Source organism: Telmatherina bonti (assembly GCF_933228915.1).
Source record: "Telmatherina bonti genome assembly, chromosome: 24".
Classification (NCBI taxonomy): domain Eukaryota; kingdom Metazoa; phylum Chordata; class Actinopteri; order Atheriniformes; family Telmatherinidae; genus Telmatherina; species Telmatherina bonti.
Window position 1 is genome coordinate 12320179 of NC_136633.1, and position 27730 is coordinate 12347908.

General features: G+C 38.3%; 1 protein-coding gene across 1 annotated transcript in view; it reads right to left on the reverse strand.

Annotated features, from left to right (window-relative positions):
* Positions 1 to 27730, reverse strand: part of LOC306774097 (inactive dipeptidyl peptidase 10-like) — a gene marked incomplete at both ends in the record, with an annotated part of 129441 nt that overhangs the window by 66262 nt on the left and 35449 nt on the right. Inside the window, 2 exons of the mRNA XM_079264080.1 lie at positions 21791 to 21886; positions 21979 to 22093. Of these exons, the coding sequence (XP_079120206.1) occupies positions 21791 to 21886; positions 21979 to 22093 (211 nt within the window). The remainder of the gene's footprint in view (positions 1 to 21790; positions 21887 to 21978; positions 22094 to 27730) is intronic.

The following is a 27730-nucleotide window of genomic DNA, read 5'->3' on the forward strand; positions in this document are numbered from 1 at the left end:
TCATATCTCCTAGCAAGCTCTATTTATAAACTATGGCATTTAAAATGGACACCCCCCCCCCCAATTCCTACCCCTCTCTCCAACCCTAATCTTCCAGGTGTGTCTGATAAATGCTGTGCTTTTCTTCCAACAATTCCTCAAATTATACCTCTCCTCACTGGAAAGGAATAAATATGCATAACATTTTTGGAAATATGTACTTAGTTTCTGTTGGAAAGCAATTATCATCAATTATCTCATTTTACAGTCAATTTGCAGGATGTCATGCATTTTTAACAAGTCAAAACAGCCAATATTTTACAGCTAGTTTCATTTAAATCAATACATTTCTATTAAAAAATGAATAAATTTCTCTTTAATGAACCACAACAATTAATAACCCAACTTTTCCGACTGGTCTCGGGAGAATTGTGCCTGTTCATGTTTTAGCTTCTTTTCACAGAAGCTTCCTTTAAGTTTGGTAAAATCCCTGAAATGTTTAGCAGCCATTGGGATTAAAGATGACCACAGCAAAGCGTTTAGAAAAACAAAGGGTGTCCGTTTAATAGCACGGCACCAGAAAACATCATGATGTCTCTGACATCCAGCCCAGGAAGCTGCAGTTGGTACGAGTCCAGTGATGCAGCTGGAAAATCACCACTCTGATGAAGCATCCTGGACTGACACATAAAGCTGGATTCATGTTTTTCTTCAGATCTTTATGTCAGAAATATATCAAAGAGGGTTTTGGTGTATATTATTTACTTTTGACTTTATATATATATATATATATATATATATATATATATATATATATATATATATATATATATATATATATATATATATACAGTCACTGTGCCTTTATTAGATCAACGTGTTTATTTGCTTATTAGCAAACATTTCTATTCGGCCGATCACCTGCCAGCAACTCAATACATTGGGTTATGTAGGTATGAACAAGATGTCAGAAGTCAGAGGAGACTGGGCACACTGGTTGGAGATGATAGAAAGACAACAAGGATTAAAGGGGCAATAAGAGGAAAGTTATTTGTGTAACATTGTTTTTCAAAGGAAAATGGCAGCAAATGGACCAAAACATTCATCTAAACACAACCAGGATCTGACATTACCTCTAAAGAAACAACAGTCATTGGCAAAAAGGTTGTCAGATAAATAAGGATGACTTGGAGCTAGCTCTTCTTCTGCTTTATGTAACTATATAGTTACTTAATTATGTTTGTATATACAAGCATAATAAGCTACTTTGACACATTCCAAAAAGTGATGACATTGTTTTGCGGAGGAACAGGTAGAGGGAGGTATGGTTCATGATGCACTTTGTTTTGGTCTCCAGGTGGTGCACAACACCAAAATGTGCAGTGAAACAATTTAGCTTTTTGCTCATTTAACCCTAAAGTTGGGTAATTTTCCACCCATGCTACATGGATTTTCACTTGCAACTCATGCTATGTTACTGTTCTAGGGTTAAATAAGCACTGGTTCCAACCACAAAAACCATCTCTGAGCATACAACACGTCTTAATTTCTGCTCCACATTCAGATGGTAAGGCTAGAGTTGAATGGATCCAACATGAAAGCATGAATCCATCCTGCTTTGTTTCAATGGTTGAGGCTGCTGGTGGTGGATGTGTCAATATGGAGCAAAATCTCAGGAATGTTTCCAAGATCTAATTAAACCTATAATACCAATAATTTAGACACTTCTGAAGGAAAAAGGGGTCCAAGATGATATCAGGAAGGGGAACCTGATAGTGGTCAGTGAATGTATATGGACAATGTGAATCTTAGTTTTCACTTCTAGCAGAAAGATAGCAGGAACATTTCAGTCCAGTAAAGTTAAAAACAGGATCTTCACTGCTATGAAATAAATCGTAAAGTCTTAAGCTTGTTCCATCCTCCACGAGAAGCGAGAACTTTTTTCTTGATGAAAATGACGTCATTTTGTTCTCGCAGACATGTTTGAAGACAGTTCTTGACACACCGGGCTGGCAGAACTTTTTTCTTGCGGGGCTCCGAGTAGTATCGTGTGATTGGTGGAATATCTGAGGTGGGCGTGGTTAACACAGAAAAATGAAGCGGAGTTGCTGCTTCTGTGTGTTTGCTGTTGGAGGTAAAACGGATTGTTTTGATAAAACAGCTTATCGAGGTGGTGATAAAGTACGAACATTTTTACATGTGGCGTTAAAACACTCGGACCCAGCCGCGTGCACGACCCGCCCTGCTGCGGACGAAGCTGTTCGTTAAATATGAAACTAAAAAAGCACTCGGAGAGCGGAAACCTCCACCAAGTACAATGTTAAAGAATCTTTTTAAAAACATTCCTGGATCCAAACGGTGATCCGGATCACCACCAAACTTTAATCAGTTCTTCATTTTTACATTTCCAACAACTCTTAAACTTTTTATAAAAATCCGTCCGTAACCTTTTAAGTTATCTTGAGCACAAAGATGCCGATAAAAACATCACCTCCTTGGTGGAGGTAACAACCGGGTTCGTTGCACATAAAGCAGACATCGCCCCCCGCAGTGACCCCTCCCCACTGCAGACGTGCTTCTCCTGGAGGATGTATGGACCTGACGAACAAGACGTTTTTTCTTGTTCTTGCAGCCTCGAGAACAAGAACTCAGTTCTTGCGTCTCATGGAGTATGTAAAAGGCTTAAGTCTGCTCTGATTGATTTTTTTTTAACATTTTTTTTTTATTCTAGTCCATGTTTCTGTAAGATTAATCATAACTGAGCTCAACCTTTTTTTCTTTTTTTTGGGGGGGGGGGGGGGGGCTTTATTGTACATACGTACAATACGTATCCATTTTTCTGGTTTCAGCTTTTACAAGTGAAGGAAAAAGAGGCATTTTTTTCCTTCCTCTAACTTTGTGGCAGTTTTAGTCCAGCTGATCCATGTTTTTATAAATCAATCATTGTCATTCCCATAATCCATGATATTAAGACAGGATCTGAGAGGGGTTTACAGAGTCCTCCTGTTGTGAAATGTGTCCACAATATTTCCTTAATGTGCCCGTAAACAATGCATTATTCATGTTGTCATTCTTATATGGGTCTTTGCTAAAGATGTAGCTTGTTTGTATCAACCTAATTAGCAATCACGTCTGTTAGCCGAGCAGCGTGGAGCACTCGTCTGTAACCGATCACTTACCCACGACGTTTCTGCCTTGCATCAGCACCGGGATGACTTCCTCATCCTCCGCTAAATCCCACACAAACTATTAAGAGCATGAAATGTAAACAGAGATTTCATGAATAATTCACTTCCACAGTTAGGCGCACCACACAGGACGCTGATCAGTGATTATACGGTTACCGTGGCAACGTCAAATCAATGTAGCACGCAGAACGCTTGCAGATAAGCGTGGAAATTGGAAATAAGTGTGGAATAATGATGACACTGCATCCTGCTTTGTTCTGCTTGGTCTACACAGCGACATTTTTATGTACAAGCAGCCACATCTCAGTGTGGTGTTGGTGCTGAGAACTAGCAAGCGTCATGTGTGTGCAACACTCGTGATGATGGGAAATTGAGCAGATAGTACAACTGCAAAGGGAAAGAAGAGTGAATGTTGGGAGGAGAGCTTTGTCATGTTTGCTTTATCATCTCAAGAGTTGGTCAAATCAGTTCAGTTCAAGAGCGGATTCCCAAAGATGTGATTGTTACTCATGCAGAGCCTCATACACGGCTTTCCACCAGGATGCAGACAATACATGTAGGTGCTCTTTACATACTAGGAGTAGATGTTGATCTTCAGAGGGATGGCTGCATTAAGGCTGAGATGGCAAACATAATGCCCGGGGCCCAAACCTGGCCCACTAGAGGGTCCAATCTGGGCCACAGGATGAAATTGGAAAATTTGAAAATAGTAAAGAAGAAATGAACTGTGAGCATTTTTAATAAAAGTCACTGCAAAACACCTCAGAAACTGACCTTTGGCACGTAGGTTTCTTGTTTCATAGGTGAACCAAATCCACCTAAAACTACTACTACTTTTTAGAATTTGTTTTTCTTGATCAACCCTTGCTTTATATGTCAGCATAAACAGGGAGGACCTGCCAGTGCAGCTAATGTTGGAAATCGTTCCGGGGACTGAAGTAGAGGTTTGGTTTTAAAGCTACGTGGTTTGAAGGCTTGAATACTAAAATCAACTGGACAGCAAATTGTTATGCTTGCAGACATTTTGGCCCTTCTGAAAGCCCAGACACTGATGACGCACCAGCTGGGTACAAGAACTGGAAAAAACAACAAAGAGGAACAAACGTGCAACGACTCAAAGAGCTGCGGCTAATGATACAAAATTGGCTTCAATTGTGTTTTTGTTCAAGAAAAACTGTTTTAGTTGAGTAATTATTTGTCTGAAGTTGAGATGAGATGTAGAGACAAATGCTATTTAATATCCTCATTAAGATGAAGAACTGAGTCACATATTTTAAGTCAACTAGTAATATTTTAAAAACTAATTCAATTGTTTTAATAGTTATTATGCAGAAATTTTTAAAGTCTTTTGTTGAGTTATTTTCTTATTAATGTGCCTCTTCAACAGAGAAGCAGGCCCAGCCAGGCCCCTCCTATGTACAAATAAAAGACTGTATTGTTCCTTTCCAGATGATTTGTAGTGTTATAGATCAATAATGATTCATTTTTAGGTTATAATTAACATGTAAATGTGGAAAGATAGCAAATAAATAAATATAAATAAAAATCTAACGTAAAAAAAAAATATTTTTGTACATGTGTTTTAAAAATCTGCTAAGAAATATAATAAAATTAAAATAAAATAGCAGGTTTGAGAAGTACAAGCTCATTTTTATGCAAGCGCTGTGTCTGTAGAGGAGTACTGAGAGACAGGTGAAGTTTTGTAACTGACAGCAGACCAATAACGTGATCGGGTTTAAGATAACATTTCAAAGAGGAGGAGTTCATCACTATGAGAGATTGTGTGGAAAGATACTTTAATAATTAAAAAGTCTGGTTGTGGAGATTTTTTAAGTCAGTTTGGTATCATAAAAAGATTCAGAGAATTTTTACAGAGCTGAAAAGGACGTAAAACAACACTGAATGTTGGTGATGTGAAAGCAGCAAAACGACACACTGTAGGGAAGTTACTGCTTTATCCAAACGCACTTAATGGCTTCGTTCGCAAATGGAAGTTAAAACTATTATCTAAAGAAAAGCATTCCTTTCTTAGAGGAGCTCATTTGAGATGAAATGAGGTGAAATGATGAAGTTGTCCAGCAGAATCTTGCCGTTTTCTTGGCACCATTTCCCCCTTTAAACACCAGATTTCCGATCATTATGAAAACCTTGTGCACACTCAGATTAGTCAAACAAGTTTACTGCAGACTGAATCATCACCTAGCTTGCATTTGCACTGTTAACCTTTCTCTCAACTTTCTATTGCCTCTATTAAAATGAAAAACCTGCTTTTTATGTTCCCGTAAGGTTTGCCTCAAAATCCACAGCATTGCAATCGTAAAGCAGTTCTGCTATCTAACCAGTAATTATAGAGGCTGCTTCTTGGTAATAATGGAAGCGGCTTCCTTCAAAGAAAGTGAGATGTGGGTCAGATGGTATGTTGGTCCATTTATGCACATGGCATCTGTGCAGGATCCATTAAAGCTGACGACTTGGAGCAACAAAAGCTGCATTCTAGAGGAAATATTCATTTTATATTAGATATTAATTACATTTTATATTTATATTAGAAAGGTCTTGCTTAATTCAGCAACACGAACCATAAATCACATACACAGCCTGACTCACAAAATTAAAAAAAAAGTCACACGTTCTGGTATTTTGTCCACCTTTAGCTTCCAGTACAGCATGTAGCATGTTGTGATAAGCTCATGCAATGTCATATCATGTGTTTCCATTCAGTGTTGTATTCTTTCTCCTCCATTATCTTGTTGTGATGAGAGGAGAGTCTGACCACTGCGTTTAGTTTTCGACAGCATCTCGAAGTTTCTTGGTAGTGTGAGGCATTTCACCAGTCACTGCAGCTTTCAAGTGCTTCCTACTGTAGCGGAATAGGCCTCTACAAATTATGAATTTATTAATTACCTCGGAGCACCACTCATCACTTTTAATTAACCTAAGATTCAGGTGGATGAGACACCTGAAATTAACGCAATTCAATAAACAGTCTCAGTTTAAAGGAGTAAATTCTAAGAACGAATGAACCAGAAATCGTGCATTCAGAAATTATGACAAGAATGGATGAATTGATTATACATATTTATTACAATGATGGTAAACATACAGCAGTGAAAATGAGCAATGATGGAGAGATGTTATTGGTGAGATGTTATAATGGATTTGTCTGCATGGAATTTCATTCATAACATTAATAAGGAACGCTGAAATTAATTAAATGAGATGGAGCCGGAAGAAACTGGTTGGAATTAAGCAAATAAATCGGGATGATTATCTTACTTAAATCTTTGACAAGAACGTGTTCAATAATTCTAAATTTGGATAAGAATTCAAATTTAATTATTAAATTAGAATTTGATGTACTGGTTTGGGACATCACAAATGTCAGAGCGCTATCAGATCCTACTTTGAACGCTGAATCCGGAGTGTGGGTCGAAGCGGGTGGTTGGTTCCCTATTCGGCGCGTTTCCGGGGGATTGGATCCCTGGAGCGTCAGACGGGTAGGTCTACGCAGCTACTCTGGGCTTCTGGGTCCGTTCAGCGGAGTTCCAGAGCGGTGTGATGATGATCCAGATTGTCCCAAAAATAGATAGTTCCAGATTTTACGTGTAAAGACGTAATGGAAAAAGTTGGAGCTACGGTTCTAGTTAATTACTGATCTCGGGAAAAATACTGGTTACAAATAAACACTTGTTGTACTTTCTCCCATTCGGAAGAACGGGGAGGTAAAAACTTATAATGAAATAACTAAAAAGAAAAGAAGGCGAAAGACTAAAGAAAACTAAACAGAAGACAAACGCTTAGACGAAGACAAAAAGACTGAGAATTAGGAAAAAGCTTAGACTTAGAAAGTCGGTCTGCCAGTCTAATTTAAACAGACCCGCCTTTCGAACTTCCAGCCAATCATGAGTTGCTTCTGTCAGAGGCTGACCAACCTTATCCAATCAGGTCAGCTCTAGTCCCTTCCCTCTGCATCTCATTAATGTGAACAGGATACTCCCAATTCTTTGCTTTGTTTGACTCCAATACACATCAAATCACATTCTTTCAGAGTTATGCAGATTCCTCGTTTGCTGGGGAAGGAAAGCATTTTATAGTATTACTTTCACACATGAAAAGATTGGCTACATGTAATTTTTATTGAAGGTGGATTAAATAATTGTCATGACTCGTCCTCATCGGGTAATCCTAAAAAAAAAAAAAAAGGAAAACTCACATTTTATTCATTCACATTAGTAGCTTAAGAGAGGTCTGAAGCAAGGAAAACATAATCAACAATTATTTAATGCAGTGTTTATGATTAATATGCGTGTGTGCTCAGTTCAAAGAATTAAATCACATATCAAGATAAAATAATGGAAAAGAAGAAATTCAATCAAAAACAATTAACCACAGTCATTTAGACTAAGTTAAATTGGTTGGACAACTTGAAGAATAAGATAATGAGGTTAAGCATCTAAAGTTTCCTTCAATTGGGGAAAGAAGTTTGACTTTCTTTCAGTCTCTTTCTCAGTCAGGGGACGGGGTTGTTCTGGCGCCATGAAGTCTAGTACTTTGATGTAAGGTGTCATTTTTGACAAGAACCAGGGTTTGGTCAGATGCGACTCTCGGCATCCCCCCGACCTGCAACTATAAATTGTTAGATGTTCTACTCCCTTTGTGTTGACACAGCCACATTCTGTAGAGAGAAAAGGGTGTAAATCTCTGGGTGTCGTCCTCCTTTTGGGTCAAATGGGTCACCCTCCTCGTCCTGTGGATCAGTCTTACTGCAGAGAAAGAAATGACAATTTCTCTTAATTTCTCTTAATCCAGTTCTAATGTCTTTGGAATGTCTTGGAAGGCCGAGATCACTACACTACAGTCAAATGAAACATTCTCCACAAACCTGTTAATGATCAGTTTGTTTCAGTCAGGTCTGTTGCAGCAGGGAAACATCAACAACCTGCAGGATTGTAGCTCATGATGACTGGAGTTGGGATAAAGTCTGGATTCTGGTGGACAATATATGTGTGAAAATAGTGTCTTATCCTCCCTGATCCACTCTGTGGCGATCTTGGAATATGTCCGAGTCATCATGGAAGATGGAGTAACCTGCTCATTCAGTATATTCAGCTGACCTCATCGTTTGGACACGTGATGTTGCTGAACTCAAACCAGACCAGCTGCACCAACCACAGATCATAGACTGCCTCCACAGGCTTGAACAGTACACACCAGGCATGATGGCTGCATCACTTCATCATCCTCCTCTCTTCTTACATCGGTCTGGAACAGGTTAAATCTAGACTTCTCAGAGCACACGATCAGTGTGCTAGCGACCAATCTTTATGGTCGCTAGCACATAGCTAGCACACTAGTCTATGTGCTAGCGACCAATCTTTATGGTCGCTAGCACATAGCTAGCACACTAGCCTATGTGCTAGCGACCAATCTTTATGGTCGCTAGCACATAGCTAGCACACTAGTCTTATTCTCTGGTTCTCCTGACTGTTTACTGGTTTTCTTAAGGCTATATAGCAGTTTAGTCCCAATTTCTCTTTACATTGTTCATGTGAAAAGGTTCTTACTTTCACTATTACTCAACACCCTGAGCTCTACTGCTGTTTTGCTTCCATCTGACTTTACCAAGTGTTTAAGTGATTGACAATCCCCACCCTTCAAGATTTCTTTTCCGACCACATTTATTCCTGGAGGATGATGTTCTCCACCATCCTTCCACAGTCAACTCAAATCAAATTTTATTTATAAAGCGCCTTTCATACCAAACCGCAACACAAAGTGCTTTACATAAACATAACCAAAAAAAAAAGAGAGAGACTTACATAAAAATAAAGATCTCAATCTAAAACAATAAATAAATACACAACTACTATAAGATGGAGTAAATGCTGAGAGAAAAAAAAGGAGGTTTTGAGCATCTTTTTGAAAACAAAAGCAGTCTCTGCAGCCCTGAGGTTCTCTGGTCTGTTTTACAGACGAAGGGGAAAGTGATGAAAAGAGGCCTTGTCGAAAGATTCAGTCCTGACTTTAGGGACAACTAAGAGGTTAGCACCAGAGGACCTCAGGCTCCGCAAGGGCTCACAATTTAAAAGCAGGTTAGATAAATTACAACAACAAAAAAACATTCTTGAAAAGCATGAAGAGCCAATGCATATTTATAAGAGAACTGTGCACATTTTCTGCTCTTGTGCATGACCAGTAATATGTATCTGGCTGCCAGTGCTCAACTAGACTGCCAACTAAACAACATGTCACGCACAGCAGACCAAATTATACAAATGGCAAAGAAGAGTTTAAATGGTTGAGTGGCTGAAATATGAGATCAAACCAGATCAAGTTGTCATGGTAATTATTACAATGTTTGCCCAAGAAGAGCTGATGCAACCGAAAGGCAAACTGACTCCTGTCTTCACTTTTTTTTTTTTTTTCCTTTAAGCTCGCTGTAGTCAAAAGCAATAAATGATCTTTTCAGGCTGTTTTTAGTTCATAGCATTTAAATGATTTGCAGCTCATTGCATTCAGACACATTTTATAGAATCTATTTCACAAGCTCGTGTTTGCACTGTGTGGGCTGATGTATGTGCTGTAGTTTTCTAACCAGAATGTAACTTTTTTTTATGGAAAGTTTATGCTTTGCTTAGTTTTTCTCAATATATCAACTGCTTCTTGACTAACTATCATAAGAAATTTAATACAAGTGTTCTTTACAATGTTAAATGAGGGTCAGCAGCTATTGACGCACAACTCGGATGTTAGAGGAGAGAAGAGGAAATGAGTCTGAGGCTGTCAAGGAAGCAATTTCCATCGCGGACATGTTTGAATTAGGCCCCCAACACCTGCAGTAAATTCAGACCCAGACCTCCCACGTCTGTACAAGCCCTCAGCTTTCATCATACCTGATCGAGATTAGTTTTACACCATGTAGCATGTCAGGCAATTTCCCCTTTTCATCATCAATCTCAATAAAACAGCTAATGGGACGGCCGACTCGGTTGGGTTGGGGGGAAAAACCATTATTGGTGCAGCACAGGAGGCTTCAACAAGTCAAATTTAAGAGTGTCTTGAGAATAATGAGAATGTAGTTTGAGTTTATAGCGTCAGAAGTTGGAAGGAAAGACAGTCAGCGTATCAGAATTACAAGGAAAAGCGAAGCCTGAAGTTTGGTGTCCAGAACTGTTGGATTGATTTCACCCAAACCTCATGAAACTCGCTTTCACACAAGTTGATTATTCTCAGAGGCCCAGTGTTTTTATCTGGAGAAAACCAGTGACCTAACTGGTATTCACAACACGATATGCTCTTTTTCTTGAGATCTCAAGATGATGAAGGGGAGCTTTTAAATGGATTGTTAGCGCCTCAATTAACTCATGATAGCCGCATTTGTCGCATTTTACAAGAAAGACCCCCCCAGGCGCCAGCTTAGACCCCTATTTTCTTCAGAACTGTCTTTATTCTTGGTGTCAGAGAATCCACAAGGTGTTGGAAACATTCCTGAGAGATTTTGCTTCATGGCAGATCATAATTAAACTTCTTTCTGATGCTAAGTGTGAGTTTTAGCAAGGCATCTTGACCATGTCTACATGGTTAAATGTAAAAATTGAGTGGCTGTCATGTGATTGGCTGGTAAGGTATCTGCATTAACAATAGGACTGGGTGATTAATCAGACTTTAATCTCAACTACGATCTGGGTTTTCAACGATCATAAAAATAAAAGGGTGTGATTATTTTTCTCTTTGCAGTTTCCTCTCCTGAAGTCTTCAGCTGCTAATCGAGCGTCTCTGGCGTTGCAGCGCTGTGCTGTAAACTCCTCCCACAGCCGCTTTGCTTTCATTCAGACACTGTTGCCAACTTGGCGACTTTCTCGCTAAATCTGGCGACTTTTTTTTGTTAAAAGCGACAAATTTTACTGGAGTTATTAGAGACTTTTCTGGTGTTTCTGACTTGAAGGCACATATTGTTCTGCAGTTACTGTAAGGAAGGAGCAGCGGGAGCCTCTCCCGTCCTAAAGCACTCCCAGGCGGCCAGTCTCAGTCGGCTCCGGCTGCAGGTCGATGTAGAATAACTGCAGTAGGTTGTGGAAGTTCACCTAAACTTAGTTTATACCATTGTCAGTGAGAACTGGCTGCATTATTTTCCTATACATAGTTCGGCGAGTTAAGTCACTGTAATATCCCTCCGTTACGGGGCGTTACCATAGCAACGTGTTAACCAGCTGGTTCAGATCAGCTGTCTTTTAACAGGTGAATGAGAGAAACGCGCTGCAGCCTGACAGCGGTGGTTTGGCATAAAACGTACATCGAGGCCAACGTAAAATAGTTCCTATATAAGCGGTAAAAGCAGATTAAACAACTCGTGCATTAGACGGTTATAATGCACGACACGGAGTCTTGAACACCACGATGCGCAGAGTTGTTTAATAATACTGGATAATTGTGTTAAATAATCGAGATCTCAATTTCAGTCAAAATAATAGTGATTATAATTTTTGTCATAATCGAGCAGCCCTAATTAACAAGCAACATGTGGACCTGATAAAAAGGCCGGTGAGGGTAAATTATTCTGTTACGAAGTAATCAGGCAAACAGATAAAGTGTCATAATAAGAGAATAAAACAAAATAGCCACACAGATGCGCCACTTTATAGGTCAACTTTCTCCATTTTTTTTTTTCTACTGTACATGCAGTTTTAGTTGTTAAACATCAGACAGTCTGAGCATTTGTCCACAAATGTACCCGATATTCCACCTACATGCCCTGACTGTCGATAGCTGTCACTGTAAAGAAGAGCGAAGTTTAAGAACAATATTCAATACAAAATCACTTCCAGGCATTATTAAACTTTCATGTCTCTCCTCATCCAAGAATGCAAGTCAGTATGATCCACAGAGAGACGAGAGTGGCAGGAGAGACCACATCACTGAGCTAAAAGATGCGAAGAATTGGCAGTAGTTAGGTTTAGTCATGACACCTGAATATGAAATCAAACCAAGTCCTCAGAAGTACACATATATCAGTGTGTGTTTAAGAGGCTGAAGCATCCAGGAGCCCATAATGAGAAGCCACAGGCCACAGAACTAGTCATTAGTATTATCTCCCCGTGGAAGGGAAGGACGCAGCAGGCAGTGGATCTCTTTCATATCCAGAGCAGTGAGACCATCCCTCACTGTCTCCCTCCACCTCTGTCCTTGTGGTTCTCTACCCTCCTGTCACCTTCTGTTATCCCAGCGAGTCTCCACAAAGGTGTTATGGGTATATTTAGTCATCAGTGTGGCCGATTTTACCATGAAGGCAATAACTTGGCCGTCATGTTGACAGAGAAAACTGCTGCCAGTCTTTATTCTCTGTCAGCAGTAGCTGCTGTTTACTTTTCTTCCCTTTTTTTTTCTTTTTTTTATTTCATTTTTTTCAGAGCGTAGATGCAAACACAATCTGTCACGCTGCAGAGGAGCTGTAACTGAAACTCTGCAGAAATATGAGTTAGAGAATGCGGAGGGACCAAACATCGCCCTCGGTTACAGGTCAAGGTTGTCTCGGGCAGAGAGCGTCTTATGCAACACGGGTAGGAAATGTAATCAGGAGAGATGTCTGTGATGTGGCCTGGAGGGATTCTGAGGAGGAGAAGGGTCAGTGAACTTCACGGCAACCATATTCATTATGTTGCAAAGGAAGAACATGTTTGGCGAGCGGTGGAGCTTTATTTACCCTGAGATGGATTCTAGTTTTTTTACGTATTTATTGGGAGCAACACTGGTTCCCCATTTCAGGCTAATGGTGACATAATGAGTGAAAAGCTGAGCTTCAGATGTGGTAAAGAAAAGGGAGGATGGCTTAGCCTGATGTTTTGTTGCCAATATTATCGACACGATATCGATATTTGGCCAATATCGCCTTCGACATTAAATATCCTTTATTGGCTGTTTCACCAATATAATAAACAATAACATAACAGGTGCTGAAGAACATCATTCAAATCCGTTTTCAGTGGCATAGCATGCACATCTTACTTTTTTTGTTTAAAAACAATTGTTATGATTACATTTCTCATGTTGTACATAATGCAAGTAGAAAAGATTATTAATTTGGACAAGGAGGGAATATTACCTAGTCTTTATTTTTTATGTTTTCGTCTGCATTTGCAGATTGGTATCGGTTACCAAGTTAAAAACTATTAGCATATCAAGTTTTGGCCAAAACTCATGCTAGTTTTAAATATCTATATGCACCTTCTTTTAATATCATGCTTCTACTTTTGGGTAAGTTTAGCACAGAACTATGTGCAGATCCAGGTATGGATCTACATGGGTAGATAGGGTTAGGGGTTAGTGCCCCTTCGATGAGAACGAGAAGTCGAAATTAAACTATTTGTGCCACTTCAGTGTGAAGAAAAAAAAATGTGATGAATAATGTGTGGTTTGCAACAGTTACAGGTTTTTTAAAAGTGGAGAAAATAGTTTCATAATAGAAAAAAAGTGAGAAATAGCAGGAAAAAAACAGAAAAGGGGAGATTAAGAAGAAAGAATATTAGAGGCCAGAATGTAGCAGAGAAAGCAACACATGAAGAAGAAAGTGAAGATGAGGAAAAAGGTGTGAGGAATAAGTTGATTTCAGATTCAGATAAGACAGACGCAAAATGAGGAGGAGGGAGATAATAAAGGAATGAAGATGCAGAGGATTCATTCTTTATTACAGCCGGCCTGCATGGGATGTTTTTATTGTCTGTAAATCCGAGTGCAGCGACATTAGCTGTTATATGATGAAACATGTTTGCAGTAAAAGCCTACAGGTGTGTTATGAGGTCAAATATGTGAAATTTACTAATGTAGCCAATTTATACAAACGGTAATTATGACAAACTAAATATGAATGTTTAAATTTAAAATTTGATGCTAAATTGCTTCCCCAGTTTCCCTCATTTACTAAACCTTCTTACAGACACACTTGTTCTAAAATCCTACTTACGAATATTTTACGGATATTGTGGCGTTCACCAAAATGTTCGTATATTGGATTTCTTCATAGCTAAGCTTAGCTGTATTTGTTATTAGCTAAGAAGAAATGGGAACAAAAACTAACACAAGGTGTTTACATTTCAGAACCAAGTGAAAGCTATATGGCAATCGCTGGTGGTTAAAGGTGAAGCTTATGCAGAAATGTCAAAAATCGCAGTTCCTCCCTCACCCACTAGGGGCTCCAAAACAGAGCAAATTCCCATAAAGTCAAACATCCCATAATGTTTACAGCCTGGTATGTTAAATAAAAAAACATTTGATGTTTATTAGGTCAGTTTTACCTTGATGACAACTGTGGGGTGATTTGTTTTCCTTTTTTGTTGTTTTGTTTTGTTTTGTTTTTTTTAAATATATATAACTCGTCTGTTTAGAAGCAATTTTATCTAAAACTTCAGCATGAATGGGGGCATGTCCTTTTGGTTGACAGGTACCTGGTATCTGCCTACAAAAAGCCAGAGTGTAGCACATCCGCAGTTTTTAGCTAGCTAACACCATGACTCAGCTTTAACCCAGGAATCCCCAACCCTGGTCTTCGAGGACCGGTGTCCTGCAGGTTTTCCCAGCTGCAACACACCTGATTCAAGTCAATGTGTGTTTAGCAGACATATGCAGAGCTTGTCTGAGTCTGAGTCAGGTGTGTTCCAGCAGGAACACTTGGAAAACCTGCAGGACAATCGTGGGATCCCTGCATTAGCCTACCATTAACTGGTTAGCTCTCGTTAGCTCCAGGTCTGGTGACAAGTGTCACCTCAAGTCTAGCGACCTTTTCTGGCGCTACCAGGGACTCTTGGTAAGTAACAATAAAAGGACCTGTGGTTTACCGTCTTTCCTTCCATACTGTATAAAAGACAACATGCAGCATCCAGCTTCAAACTGCAGGAGCAGGTGATCAATCACCTCTGCTGCGTGACCAGACTAAAGCTGCCACTGATTGATCCTGTCCCGGTTTACTGTCACATATTAATGCCGACCGTTGAGGAGCGGGGATGTAGACATTTTGAAAACGTTAAAAGCAGAGATGTATATAGTAGAAGTAAAAATAAAGTAGAAGTCCTGCCATGTTTTCAGGATCTAGCTGTGTATTTAGAACAAGTGTTTTTACTAACAGGCTCAGTGGAGCTGAGCTCATTAAATTCTCCTGGTTTAGTGACTGGATGGAAAGAGCTGCCGGACAGGACTTCTACTTTCTACTTTCTACTTCTACTTTATACTCCTCTGGTTAAAAGTACTCTAACATCATGTAGACTCTTGATGAGAAAACAGTTGCAGCTCTGAGTTAAAGTATTTAAAATGAAGCTTTCAGTTTGTGTCTTTTCAGTTCTGGGAGATTTTCTCTTTTCTTTTTTTACTGTTTCATAACTAAATGCACTTTTCCAGACATTAACAGAGCCTGAGTTTATAATTTTACTTTCTTTGTCAGCTATTTGATTTAATCATCCTTCAAAATCAATTTAAATTAAAAAAAAAAAAAAAATTGGCTTTTGGGTGAAAATATTGTTATGCGAATAATCTAGAATAATTATTATTATTATGAAGGTTATAGTTAATTAGATTAATTTGTTTAATCAAATCCAACCCCTGTGAAATAGTTTTCAGGGTTTTTCTCTGTATTTCCTGCGCTGCACTGAGCATGTGCGATGCCACCCTGCTTAAATGTCTTGTCACTCCTTTGCGTCTCCTAAATCTACTATTAAATCTATCTCAATCGATTTTTACCCTCTTTTTTTTTTCTAAGGAACAACAATATTTGACATTTAACGTTCAATAAAGTCCATATTTGAAGGTTGGCAGTGTAGGGAGATGAGTGAGTCCAGATCAATCCCTGATGGTGATTTTAAGTATCAGCTCTTTGAAATCTTATTTCTGCATTCAGTTGCTTTTTACAGACTATTTCAGACATGACAAACATATCTGATTTATCTAGTTTAATATGGTTAAAAATAAAAGCAATCCTCTGACTTGAACAACTGCTGTTAACTGGAAACCACTCTGTGTGAAAATCCCAGTAGATCAGCAAACGTCACGCTGATGCTCGGGCTGAACTTCAGCTGGTCGTTTGACCATGTCTACGTGACTAAATGTACTGAGCTGTGATTGGCTGATTAGATGGTGGTTGAACAGGTGGACCTCATGAAGCGGCTGCAATGTGTTGTTTAAGTTTCTGCCGTAACTGCTATTAGTATTTAACGACGGTGTATGATGGGGCGGAAGGACTTTGACAGTGAGTCACGGCTGCCTGTTGAGGTGTGACACTGTGAGGCCATCTGTGTCTGAATACACAGGTCAGCAGGAGTCAGTTCAGCCGCCTTCATGACACTGAAGTGACAGACAAATCAGAAACTAGGCTTCATCAGTTTGTAAATATATTTGTAGTTCAATTTGGGTTTTTTATTTTATTTTATGTTTTTCCTTCCTGATTTCGTGTGAATTTAATCATCATTAATTATTCGATAAAGGTAAAAAAAATATATATATATCCTTAAAAATCTAATTATATTAGATTACATTTAATTAAAAAACATTTACATCAGTAAATTGTTCAAAATATATAATTAAATATAAGTATGCATGCCATATTTATACATTTTTCTTTGTAAAATTCAGGTGAATATGTTTATTTAATTGAATGTAATTTAATACAATTGGATTTTTATTCCTGGAAAGTTTCCATCAAGAATTTTTTTTTAAAAATATATATAATATAAAGAAAAAAAAATAAAAAAAATAAAAAATAAAAAATAAAAAAAAAATAAAAAAATTAAAAAATAAAAAAAAAAAATAAAAAAAAAATAAATATATATATATATATATATATATATATATATATATATATATATATTATAATAAAGATATATAAAAAAAAACATATAAAAAATATATATCTTTTTTTTTTTTTTTTTTTTTTTTAACTAAATCATGATAACAGTTTATTGTAAAGTATAAATGGTCAAAATTTAGGGTCAGAATTTAAAAACAGTGATGGGAAAATAAAATTAAGTTTTAGAGATGATTCAGGCAGGCTTATTTGACACATTTTTGTCCATGAAAAACTGCTTTACTGACAGGAAATGGGTTAACAAATATATTTTATATGATAATAAAAGTTTATATTAAATAAGAATTTCAATAAACAGACAAAATAAATGAACCTTATGTCATTACATTCTTTTTTAAAAACTAATATTTATTTTTAAAAAAAATACTGTTTAATCTGAAGATTTACTTCATAAACATGATCAGAAATACAGACTTTAGAAAAATTTATTTTACACCAGCTTTTCTATTTTCCTGTTTAATAAAAATCTTTTGCAGAAGCTGCTTGAATTATTTTCCATTAAAAAGCAATTATTTTTATTATCCTGACTCTGTGTTTGGAGACTGAAGAAATTCTCATTTCCCACCAATACAGTGTCACAGTGATGCGAACTCTTCACCCACAGCTCGACCCACATGATTGTGTTTCATCCTGCGGTTTGACAAACGTATCTGCCGTGAACAGGCTTTTTATTTAATTCCCACGTCCAGCAGTCGGTGTCCACCTGCTCTGGATCAACGGCGATGACCAATATGATGAGAAGTTTTTCTTATTGTATGGTGCAGAGGTAATATTAAAAAAGGGTTTTAGTCTGTTAAATAATAAAACAAAAAGAAACTTTATTGTCTTTATGCATTAAAAGTAAACTTGCTCTGACAACATGCCAACGTGTCCTCGAGCAAGACGCTAAACCCCACGTTGCCTCCCGTTGAGTGTTTCAGGGTATGAACATGTGTGACAGAGCAAAAAGCCCTTTGTATATATAACAATGTAGAAGTGCTGTATGAGTGCGTGTGCGCGTGTGTGAAAATGGGTGAGTTGCTACATTTACATGCAAGTTTTAAAGGCAGAGTATGTAAGATTTCAAGGCGATACTTTCCACCACCAGGTGGCAAACACCAGGTCGTGAGCAAAACCACAAAACTGCTACCTCCACAAACGACCACAGGTTGGCAGTAATGAGCAAAACTCACCCCTCACCCCTCCTTGCCAGCTCCAATGAGGGCAGGAATCGCTTGTGAGCTGTAGCTGAGAGCCGCTCTGCAATAAATGGGCTTATACTCCCCCTACTGGTGGAAAAAGTACTTTTTTTTTTTTTTTTACTGGTCAGAAAACATTTAAGAAGGGTTTTTGTCATTAATTAAACTTGTAATTTAATAACACATCAAATATGGACAGACTGGAACCTACATGTTTAAACTATCTAATTATGATTGTAGTTATTTTTTTAGTTAATTTATTTTGAAAATATTGAAAATCTTACATACTCTAGCTTTAAGTCTGATTTAATTCCAAATAAAAGTTAATTCCACTTTAAACTGATGAAAAATTATCATGTAAACACTTAATTCCTAATGTAAATTTTTATTTTGTATTAAACTTAATTCCGGTGTAAGTGGTTGATTTATTCGCTTTTTAATTCCGAACTATTTAATTCCTCTGTCATGTAAACCTTGATTCTGCTCTAAGTTTCTGGTCGTTCTGAGCATGCTCGTTACCTTGTCCTGTCCCGATGACGCGGGTTGTTTTGCCTCCCGTGTTCGCTGGTCTATCTTTCTTCTCCTTCTCAGTTGCTGCAGAAAGTGAAGTAGTATGCTGGTGTTGAGCTGCTACTTCACTTTTATAATAAAAATAGTGGCGAAACTGGTACTTATTATGTAGTTTTTACAAGTTACAACTGAAAAGACAAGAAGCAGGGAGCCAACTTTGTTTATTTCTGGTATACGTCGTCGTCTGTCCAATCAGAACCCTTCCCAACCCGCCGCTCTAAAGAGAAATTAAGTAAGAACGTGTTCCATGTAAACATGCTTTCAGAATTATTATTTCTAGGGCTGTGACGATATGCTTTTGTCCCGATTCAATTTGTTTCCAATTTTTTGGGTGCTGATTTGATTTAAATTGAGATTCTCACAAATCTTTGATATTGCTGATTTTTGTAAATTAAAATAAAAAAAATGTACAAAACTTTGTTTTTCTCGTCATTTTTTTTATTTCAGCAAGGAAAAAAAACAACACAGTAGCCAGACCATCATTCTGCTGCTTTAATGCCCAAGAAGACAAGTAAAGAGATCAATAAAAACAATAAAAATGACTAAAAAAAATTATAATGGATTATTTTTATTGATTTGAAAAAAGAAATTTTTAACAAAAAAATCAATTTTAAAAGTGAAGCAAAAAATCTCGATACTCAATTTTTTGATTCCATTTTCTCACCCCTAATTATTTCCATGTAAACTTGTAGGAAAAGATGTTCCTTCCGAATTGTTTTATTCCAAATTAATAATTTGGCATTAAAAAAACATCATGCAACCATAGACAATGCATTGTTAACATGTAGTGTTGAAGCGCTTTGAGTGGTCAAGTTGACGAGAAAAGCGTATAGACTGCGCAAGTACAGTCCATGTTAAACAAATCCACTAAAACCAGAAAAGAGGTTGACAGTTCTGATCCAGGAGTCACATGAAACCACATTTTTTTCTTCAGAAACGTTCCTGTGATGCATCAAACTGTCATGCAGACGTCACATCCATGCTGTTTCTTCAAAGTCTCGGTTTTATTCTCCCAACGCTTCAGTCTGGTTTCCTGCATTTCCTGCACATCTGCAGAGGATTTACCCTGCAATTACCAGACTTGACTTGTTCCACATCAGAGTTAAAGACAAGCAGAAGATACTGGTAGGGTGACCAGATCTTCTCTCACTAAATGTGGGACAAAGACTGAAAATGTGGGACAACGTGAGATTTCACTTTCACTTTAAAAAAATAAACTTTCTGTTCTGCTCTTTTTATCCAAACATAACAAATCTGTTTTTATAAAGCCTCCCTCTGAGTAGCGCGTTTTTTGTAACTTGGACTTTTTGTGCCGTTTCACGTCATATTCCCCGCCGTGTGACACGGAAAAATTACTTTGACAAACATCGTAAAATACCCTCACAGTCTCCTCGAATGGGTTTAGCCCAGGAATATATGCTTTTCCAGTCTTTGTTGTGACAAAACTTTCTTTTTTTCTTCGCAGCGGTCGTCTCCTTGACCTCCATGATACCAGTGTATTTATTTATTCATTTTCGTCAGTGGATGCACCGGTGCATCCTAGATATGCATTAAGTCCCGCCTCCTAGTTTGATTGACATGAGTGCAACTCAAATCAGCAGGGGGTGTGATGTGACAGCCGCAAAATCTTTTGCCACACACAATTAGTAAAACCCAGTTTGGTTTTGTTTTGTTTATTTTCCTTCACAAAAGTGAAGACTCGTCTCAACGATGTGGGACAGCGCCCCGTTTTGTGGGACATGTGAAAAGTAATAGAAATGCGGGACTATCCTGCACAAACAGTGACATCTGGCCACCCTAGATACTGATGATCTGCACGTTACGATGCTTATTCTACGGTGGCTGGGAAGTGCCAAACAATATTATATCCAGCACTTTTACAAGTACAGAGATAGGAAGTGATATCCTGAGGGGCTAACGTTTAGCACGCCAACAGGAAACCTCTGAAATGATGGAAAGATGACGACTCCGTGTTGTGAGTTTTGTGGAGTAAAGCTGCGTCCACACCATGGACTGTATATAAAAGATGGACGTAGCCTCCGTGACGTCACCCACAGGTTTCTGAAGAGCTGAATTGAAGCTCGGTGGGCGGTTCCTACCGTCACCATATTGGCAGAGGCATGCGCTTCATCTCACCCGGAAAATACAAATATGGGCAAAGAGGTGGAGCTGAGAGGGGGGCTGTGAGCGTCATGGTGGATGACTGACATCAAGCGAACTCCAAGCTTTCTGTTGCGAAGAGCTAACCCGGAGAAAACAGGAGCTAACCAGCTCACGGACTAAAGCTAAGTCACATTGTTAACCGGCTAAAGACCATGATCGTTCTATGTTCTTCTGATTCAAATCGGAAGATCGGGTACCTGTCAATCAAAAGGACACGCCCCTAAATATGCCGAACTATGAGATTAAATTACTTTTAAACGGGGGAGTAAGAAAAAAATTCACTCCCCCCACAGTTGTCATGAAGGTAAACCTGACCTATATAACCTAAAATGGATTTTTGAACCAGGCTGTAAACATGTTTATTTCTGCTGTGAAGTTGGTCTTTTTAACATGGGAGTCTATGGGGATTTGTCTGTTCTGCAGCCCCTAGTGGATGAAGGGGGAACTTCATTTTATTCACTTTCGCAAACGCTTCACTTTTAGCAGCCGGAGGTTGCCGCTTGGTCCACACTCAGCTCAAAATTGACCTGTAACTTGGAAGTAGACTCCACGAAAATGGGTGAAACATCTCTGGATTGATTCTGCACTTTCCTGTTGACACGTTCTTGCCCCTTCCACCACGATGACATCACTTCCGGGGATATCTTAGTAAAAGTGTTTCGCGTTAATGTAAATTTGTATTATGAAAATGTAAAAGTGTTTCACTGGATGTAACAATGTTTTCCAGAATAATCAACTTATTCTCACTCCGACTGCTGTTGTTAAAACTTTCCTTCCTGCTCGGACTGAAATGTGTCAACACTGGAAGACTTTTCTGGAGGCTGCAGATCTGTACATTTCCACCGCGCAGGTAAACATGCAGTACTCACCGCTGATCCACTGAGCCTCAGGGTCGTGAGCATTGAACTCTGGCTTGTAAAGATCCGCCACAGTCAGCATGGACTTGGTGCTTCCGGGCAGCTCAGCTGAGAAGCAAAGAAATAATGAAACCCCGGTTATTAACGGAGATTTAAGAACAAATCCCATTTTTTCCTTAAGAAAACACAACGTGACATACTGGGTGTGAGGATGACGACTGACAAGGTGATAAGAGAGCAAACCACCACGATCACCAGCAGAGAGATGGCGATGCCCTTCCAGTTCCTCTGAGGGGGGCTGATGTCCACGAACTCCTGCAAAAATATTTACAATCAGCCAAGAATACACAAACAAGCTCCTGTGTACTAATAAAAAAAGATTAGGGTGATTTTAACATGTTTATGGACAACTGAAGGTAAGAGCAGACCTGTTAGCATTCCCCGTTAGCATCTCATGTGTTCTTATTCAATAAAATGCTAAAACAAATTAATCCTGGTAGGATACAACAGTAATTCTTGGTCTAAAACATGTAATCTGAGCTTTTTGGTGATATTTGTTTAGTTTTTCAGCTCCTTTCTGCAGAAAAACCTGCAGTTTCTAAAAGACCCTGCGACACCAAAAAGTCTTCACGTCCTCCATTGAGAGGTTACCAGTCTTCATTGATTCTCCTGGAAGGTTTTACTTCTGTCAGTGGTGACGGAAATGGTGTAAAACGATGCAAGCTTTGGGTTTAAACTAAGATTTCAGTCTGGAAAATGAGCGAGGGCGCGCTTTCAGACGCGTCCTGCGGTTAACTCTGCGGGGGACGGTAGTGTGCAGCGGACATCTAAATCACTTTTCCTCAGAGCTTAACAGAAAGGAACATCAAGGAAAGCAGCGTGAAGCTTTCTGTTCGTCCAACACATCAGAGCGAAAAGTTTTTCCAGCAGCCTTCGCTTCCTCTGAGCAGCAGACAGGTGAGATGAAAACTCACACCGCAGGATTGTTTCGATTTGAAGCAGTTTGGTTTAAATCCAGAGAAATAACAACACAAAAAAAAACCTTGAACATGCAGATTAAGACAGAAGCTTTGCTTGAAATGAAAGCGCCCGGCCAGGAAGTTGGTGAAAAGCCTGAGTGAGTTTAAGTGTTACAGTCGTGTTTGCTTCAGGTTTCCTGCCAGTTATCATCGTAAGCTACGCTCCTAAAGCTCCAACGTCCCACACTTATGTTTCTAATTCCTCTCGAGTGTGTCTGATCTGTACGACCCGTTGGCTTCAGTTCAAAGTTGTTACTGCCTGAATTTGGGAAAATGGCTTCAGCTCGAACTTTAAATAATAGGCAGGAACTCTGTGGATTAAAGCAAAGGCTTTCTGAAATCAACCAGAAACTTTGAAGGCTGCCTGGCATGAGTCTTCGTGAATACATCTACAAAATTATTCAACATTTCAGCCTCACATGGCTTGAGGCAAAAACTTCCCTTTAAATGACTCCAAGTACTGAATGTCAGGCATATTAAACCTCTGAAAAAGGTATTTATGGGAAATATTTTGTGCCTTCTTCACCTTTTAAAACCATTTGCTAACAAAACAGTGAAATGAAACAAAAAATGTCCATCTTGAGACACAAAATTTGGAAAAAAAAAAAAAAAAGAGACTTAATATCAACTAAGTCTTCCAATTAACAACCCAAGTAAGGAACAAGATTACCAAAACGATTAACGTGACAAACAAAACATAAAATTACCTAATTTAAGCAAAATGATCCAATTAAAAAGGATTTAAGCAAGACAGCAATAACAGAATACCAACAATAAGACAAAACACAAATTTAAAATAAGTCGGCCAAAGTGAGACAATAGCTGCGTTTTCATTGCAGGTTTTGCTAATAAAAGTGATTTGTAACAATTTCTAACAAACAGCAATTGCAGATTGCAGCCACAGTTCTCATTAAAACTGCAGCATGTGCAAGGTAATGTTATTTTAGGGTTTTCTAGTCGCTACAGAGAATTTGCGATGTCTTTTCAAAGCTTTTCGCCATCTTTCGATTTTCAAAAACTGGTGAAATTGTTGTTTTATCCACAGTGCGCCATCTTTACTGGAAATGAACTGGTCACAACCCACCAGGTCATGCCTGCCTGGTAGATGTGAAAAAGGTGAGTCCATTACACTATTGTGATATATTTCTTTATAGAAAGGTCTGACAAACCACCTCGTGAGAGTGCAAAAACCTTTTGGCAACTTTTTTCAAAATGTGTTTTCATCAGCGTTTCTTTTATTGCAATATTTAGTTTTTACACAATTCTATATGTAATGGAAACGTAGCCATTGAGTAAAAAATAACTCCTTAATGAGCAGAAAGGTCCAAATGACACAATATATAAAAGGTAAAATAATTTTTTTTTAAATTAATTATTCTAAACAATACACTGATAAAAATGAGGCATAAAGAGAAAATGCACATAAAATGAGAAAAATGGGAATAAAAATTCCAAGAAAAAGAAACAAGAAAAAAGGGTATATAAAAAAAATACCAGAAGATAATAATTTGTCAAACTAAGTTTAATAGATATGATTTTAAAAAAATAAATAAATAAATAGAAAAAAAACAAAAAAATAAGAGAAAATTCCAATAATAATTTAATAGTAAAAATAACATCAAAAAGCCCAAACTGAGTTTAAAGAGAGAAGAAAAGAAAAATGAAGAATGACAACAAATACAGATGTCTCCTCACGTTTCACAGGACAAAATAAGGCAGTTATCATCCAAATGAGCTCGGCATAAACAGGCCAAGCACATGGAGCTAATTTCCCATCACAACTGGGAAAGGGAAGAGCTGAGTGACTTTGAAAGGACGGGTTCATTGCTGGGGCGCAGATGCAAAGAGCTCTGGCCGCTCACTGCTTCAGGCGACTGTTTCAATAGGAACAGTGACTAAAGGGGCATCTGCGCTTAAACCTACGAGAAAGACGTCAGGAAAAGGGCAGATTTGATGAAGGGATGTCGGTGCATTACAGAGGAGAAGGCAGAGGTTCATTGAGGCCGCTTGCGCCGCTTTAATTATGCGTTTTCCTCAATCATCCATTAGAAACCTGGAGCTGCAACAGTGCTGTAAGATGTTGGCATTTCCTGATGAGAAGCCTGAAAATATGAGCTTGTTTAAACACAGACTTACAGTGAGAAAACCGCCAGCAGGAATCATGCCTGACAATAAAGATAAGGAACACAAACGTGTCCAGAACAATCTGGATCACGTGTGCTGCCGCTGAGGTGGAAACTGTTTAATCAATGAAGCAGGAAGACGTGATTCACACACATGCGGACACACACACGCAGCAGTAGGTAGGGCTCAGTGCGCACACCGCTGGGCCGTCGACTCCTCTCCGAGTATTAGTTCAACATCTCGGAGCTAATTCTCTGCATGCTCCTCATCAGACACAGTTCAGTGCAACACAGTGTTCATCAGACTCACTTCAGAGGAAAGTAAAGCAGGCGAGGAAATCAAGTGTGTGTGTGTGTGTGTGTGTGTGTGTGGGTTTAGAGCTGTGTGTGGGAGAGGGAGGGGGGCATTCAGAGATGAAAACAAAACAAAAACATTACGACATCTGCATTTGCTGAAGGCTGAGATATTTTAGGGGAAACTGGAAGAAAATACAAAAATGGCAAAAAGGTAGAGCTGAGAAAGGGGGGGGGGGGGGGGGGGGGGGTGAGCTGCTAGCGTGGGGGAGGATGACTGACAACTGTTGAACTCTGACCTACCTGGTGCTAATGCAGAGCTAACAGGAGCAAACAGGAGCTTACCAGCTAACGTGCTAAAGCTAAATGTGCTACATTCTGCCTACTTGCATTGGGATATCAGGTACCTGTCAATCAAAAGAACACGCCCCTAATTATGCCGAATATCAAGATCAAAATGACTTCTAAACGCGGCGGTTGTGGAAAAAATTCACTCCTATAGACGTCATGAAGGTAAACCTGACCTATTTAAGCGAAAATGCTTTTTTTGTACCAGGTTGTAAACATGTTTACAAAAAAAAAACATTTTAGCTTAAATGGCAAATTACAAACCACCTCATGAGAATGTAAAAACCTTTTGGCAACTTTTTTTCAAAATGTGTTTTCATCAGCGTTTCTTTTATTGCAATATTTAGTTTTTACACAATATTTAGTTTTTACACAATTTACACTCTCACGAGGTGGTTGTAAACATGTTTACCAGGTTGTAAACATGTTTACAACCTGTTTACAAACATGTTTACAACCTGGTAGGGCTGCACGATTATATATGTTTATACGATTTTATTTATATACATATATATACATATATATATATATATATATATATATATATATATATATATATATATATATATATATATATATATACATATATATATATATATATATATATATTTATGTATTTTAATGCCATGTGTTGTAAAAATGTTCGTATCTTTTACCACTTCGAACCGCTGTTTAATCAAAACAATCTGTTTTAGCTGCAACTGGAAAAATGTGGAAGCAGCATCTTACCGTGTTAACCACGCCCACCCCAAATGTCCAACCAATCCAACGATACTTACTAGCTGCTGCTAAAAGGTGTGCAAGCTTTTTATTTAGGCTGCTTAATGAAGCATTAACCACATGTTCGCCCCCTGGTGGTCGGCAGACTACCGGTTGAGAACCTGAGTGATCACGTACAGCAGAGCTGCGTTTTGAATGGAAATATCAGGTTTGGACAATCAGGTTTGTTTAATTGTGGCCAACAAAATTGTGATCACGATCAAAATCTGATTAATTGTGCAGCCCTACAACCCGGTACAACGTTCCTCTCCTAAAACTCCAGCAACAGACAGATGTTAAAAGCTGCACAATGCTAAACATCTTTCTGAAACTACTTTTTACAGATCTGTTCACATTAAAAATGGACTTCTATTTTCCATGAAGCGATAAAAACTCTCAGTTTCATCATCTGACATGTTGTTTATGTCCTACTAGGAAAACAATATGGGTTGATGAGATCTGGAAATAATTGCCTTTTGATTTTATTTACATTTCATACATCAATCTGACATCAACCCGACTTTTTGAGCCTTAATCAGCCTGATTAAGCCCCTCAGAGAACACTTCTGTCCCCCTCAGGGCTGCAGCGTAAGACAGCAGGCCTCAAACCGCCAACCTCCAGGTCACAGGTTGGTCTTTTACCAATCTGCCTTGAAACCATGGATGGAAATTAGCATTTTTTATTAATAATGTGAATAATCATGTACTGTCCATACAGAACAAACAAGTACATTTTGAATAAAATCAAGATATAATAAAAACTATATCATCAGATTCTCACTAGGGTGGTAAACCATCAACCCAGATCATAACAGTGAGACTTTATTTGTGTTAGCTGGGTCAACAAAAGCTAAACATCTTCTCAGATCAGCAGCGATAGAATATGATGTGTCTATAAATCTGCTTTTCCTCTTCAGGCTTGATGGGCAGCTACAAAAATGGGCATCGTGTTGCAGTTAAAGGCGAAGAGGAACAGGTCATGTCAATGTAAAGGTATGAAAAACATATAAACACCATGAGAAAAACAGGAACGCTCATCCAAAAATATAAAAAGGAGAGAAAATTCTATTTAATTTTATCTTCTGTCTTTATTTGGCCCTTTAACGAAATGAAAAAATAAATCATTTTTGTATATTTACCTATTTGTTTGCACTTTGTTCTATGGAGACGCACCGATCCACTTTTTGGGAGCTCCAATTTGATACCGATATCTGAAATTTTATTTTGTTGATACCAGATCTGTTTATGTGAAGATTATTGTGACTATGGTTATTACCACTGTTATAACTGTGTAAGATTTCATCAAGCTGTAATAAATAACCCATCCTTTTTGAAGTTACCTCACCAATACAAATATAACAATGTTACAGATCTAACAATTGCAACAAATTTTATTTAGATTTGGCACA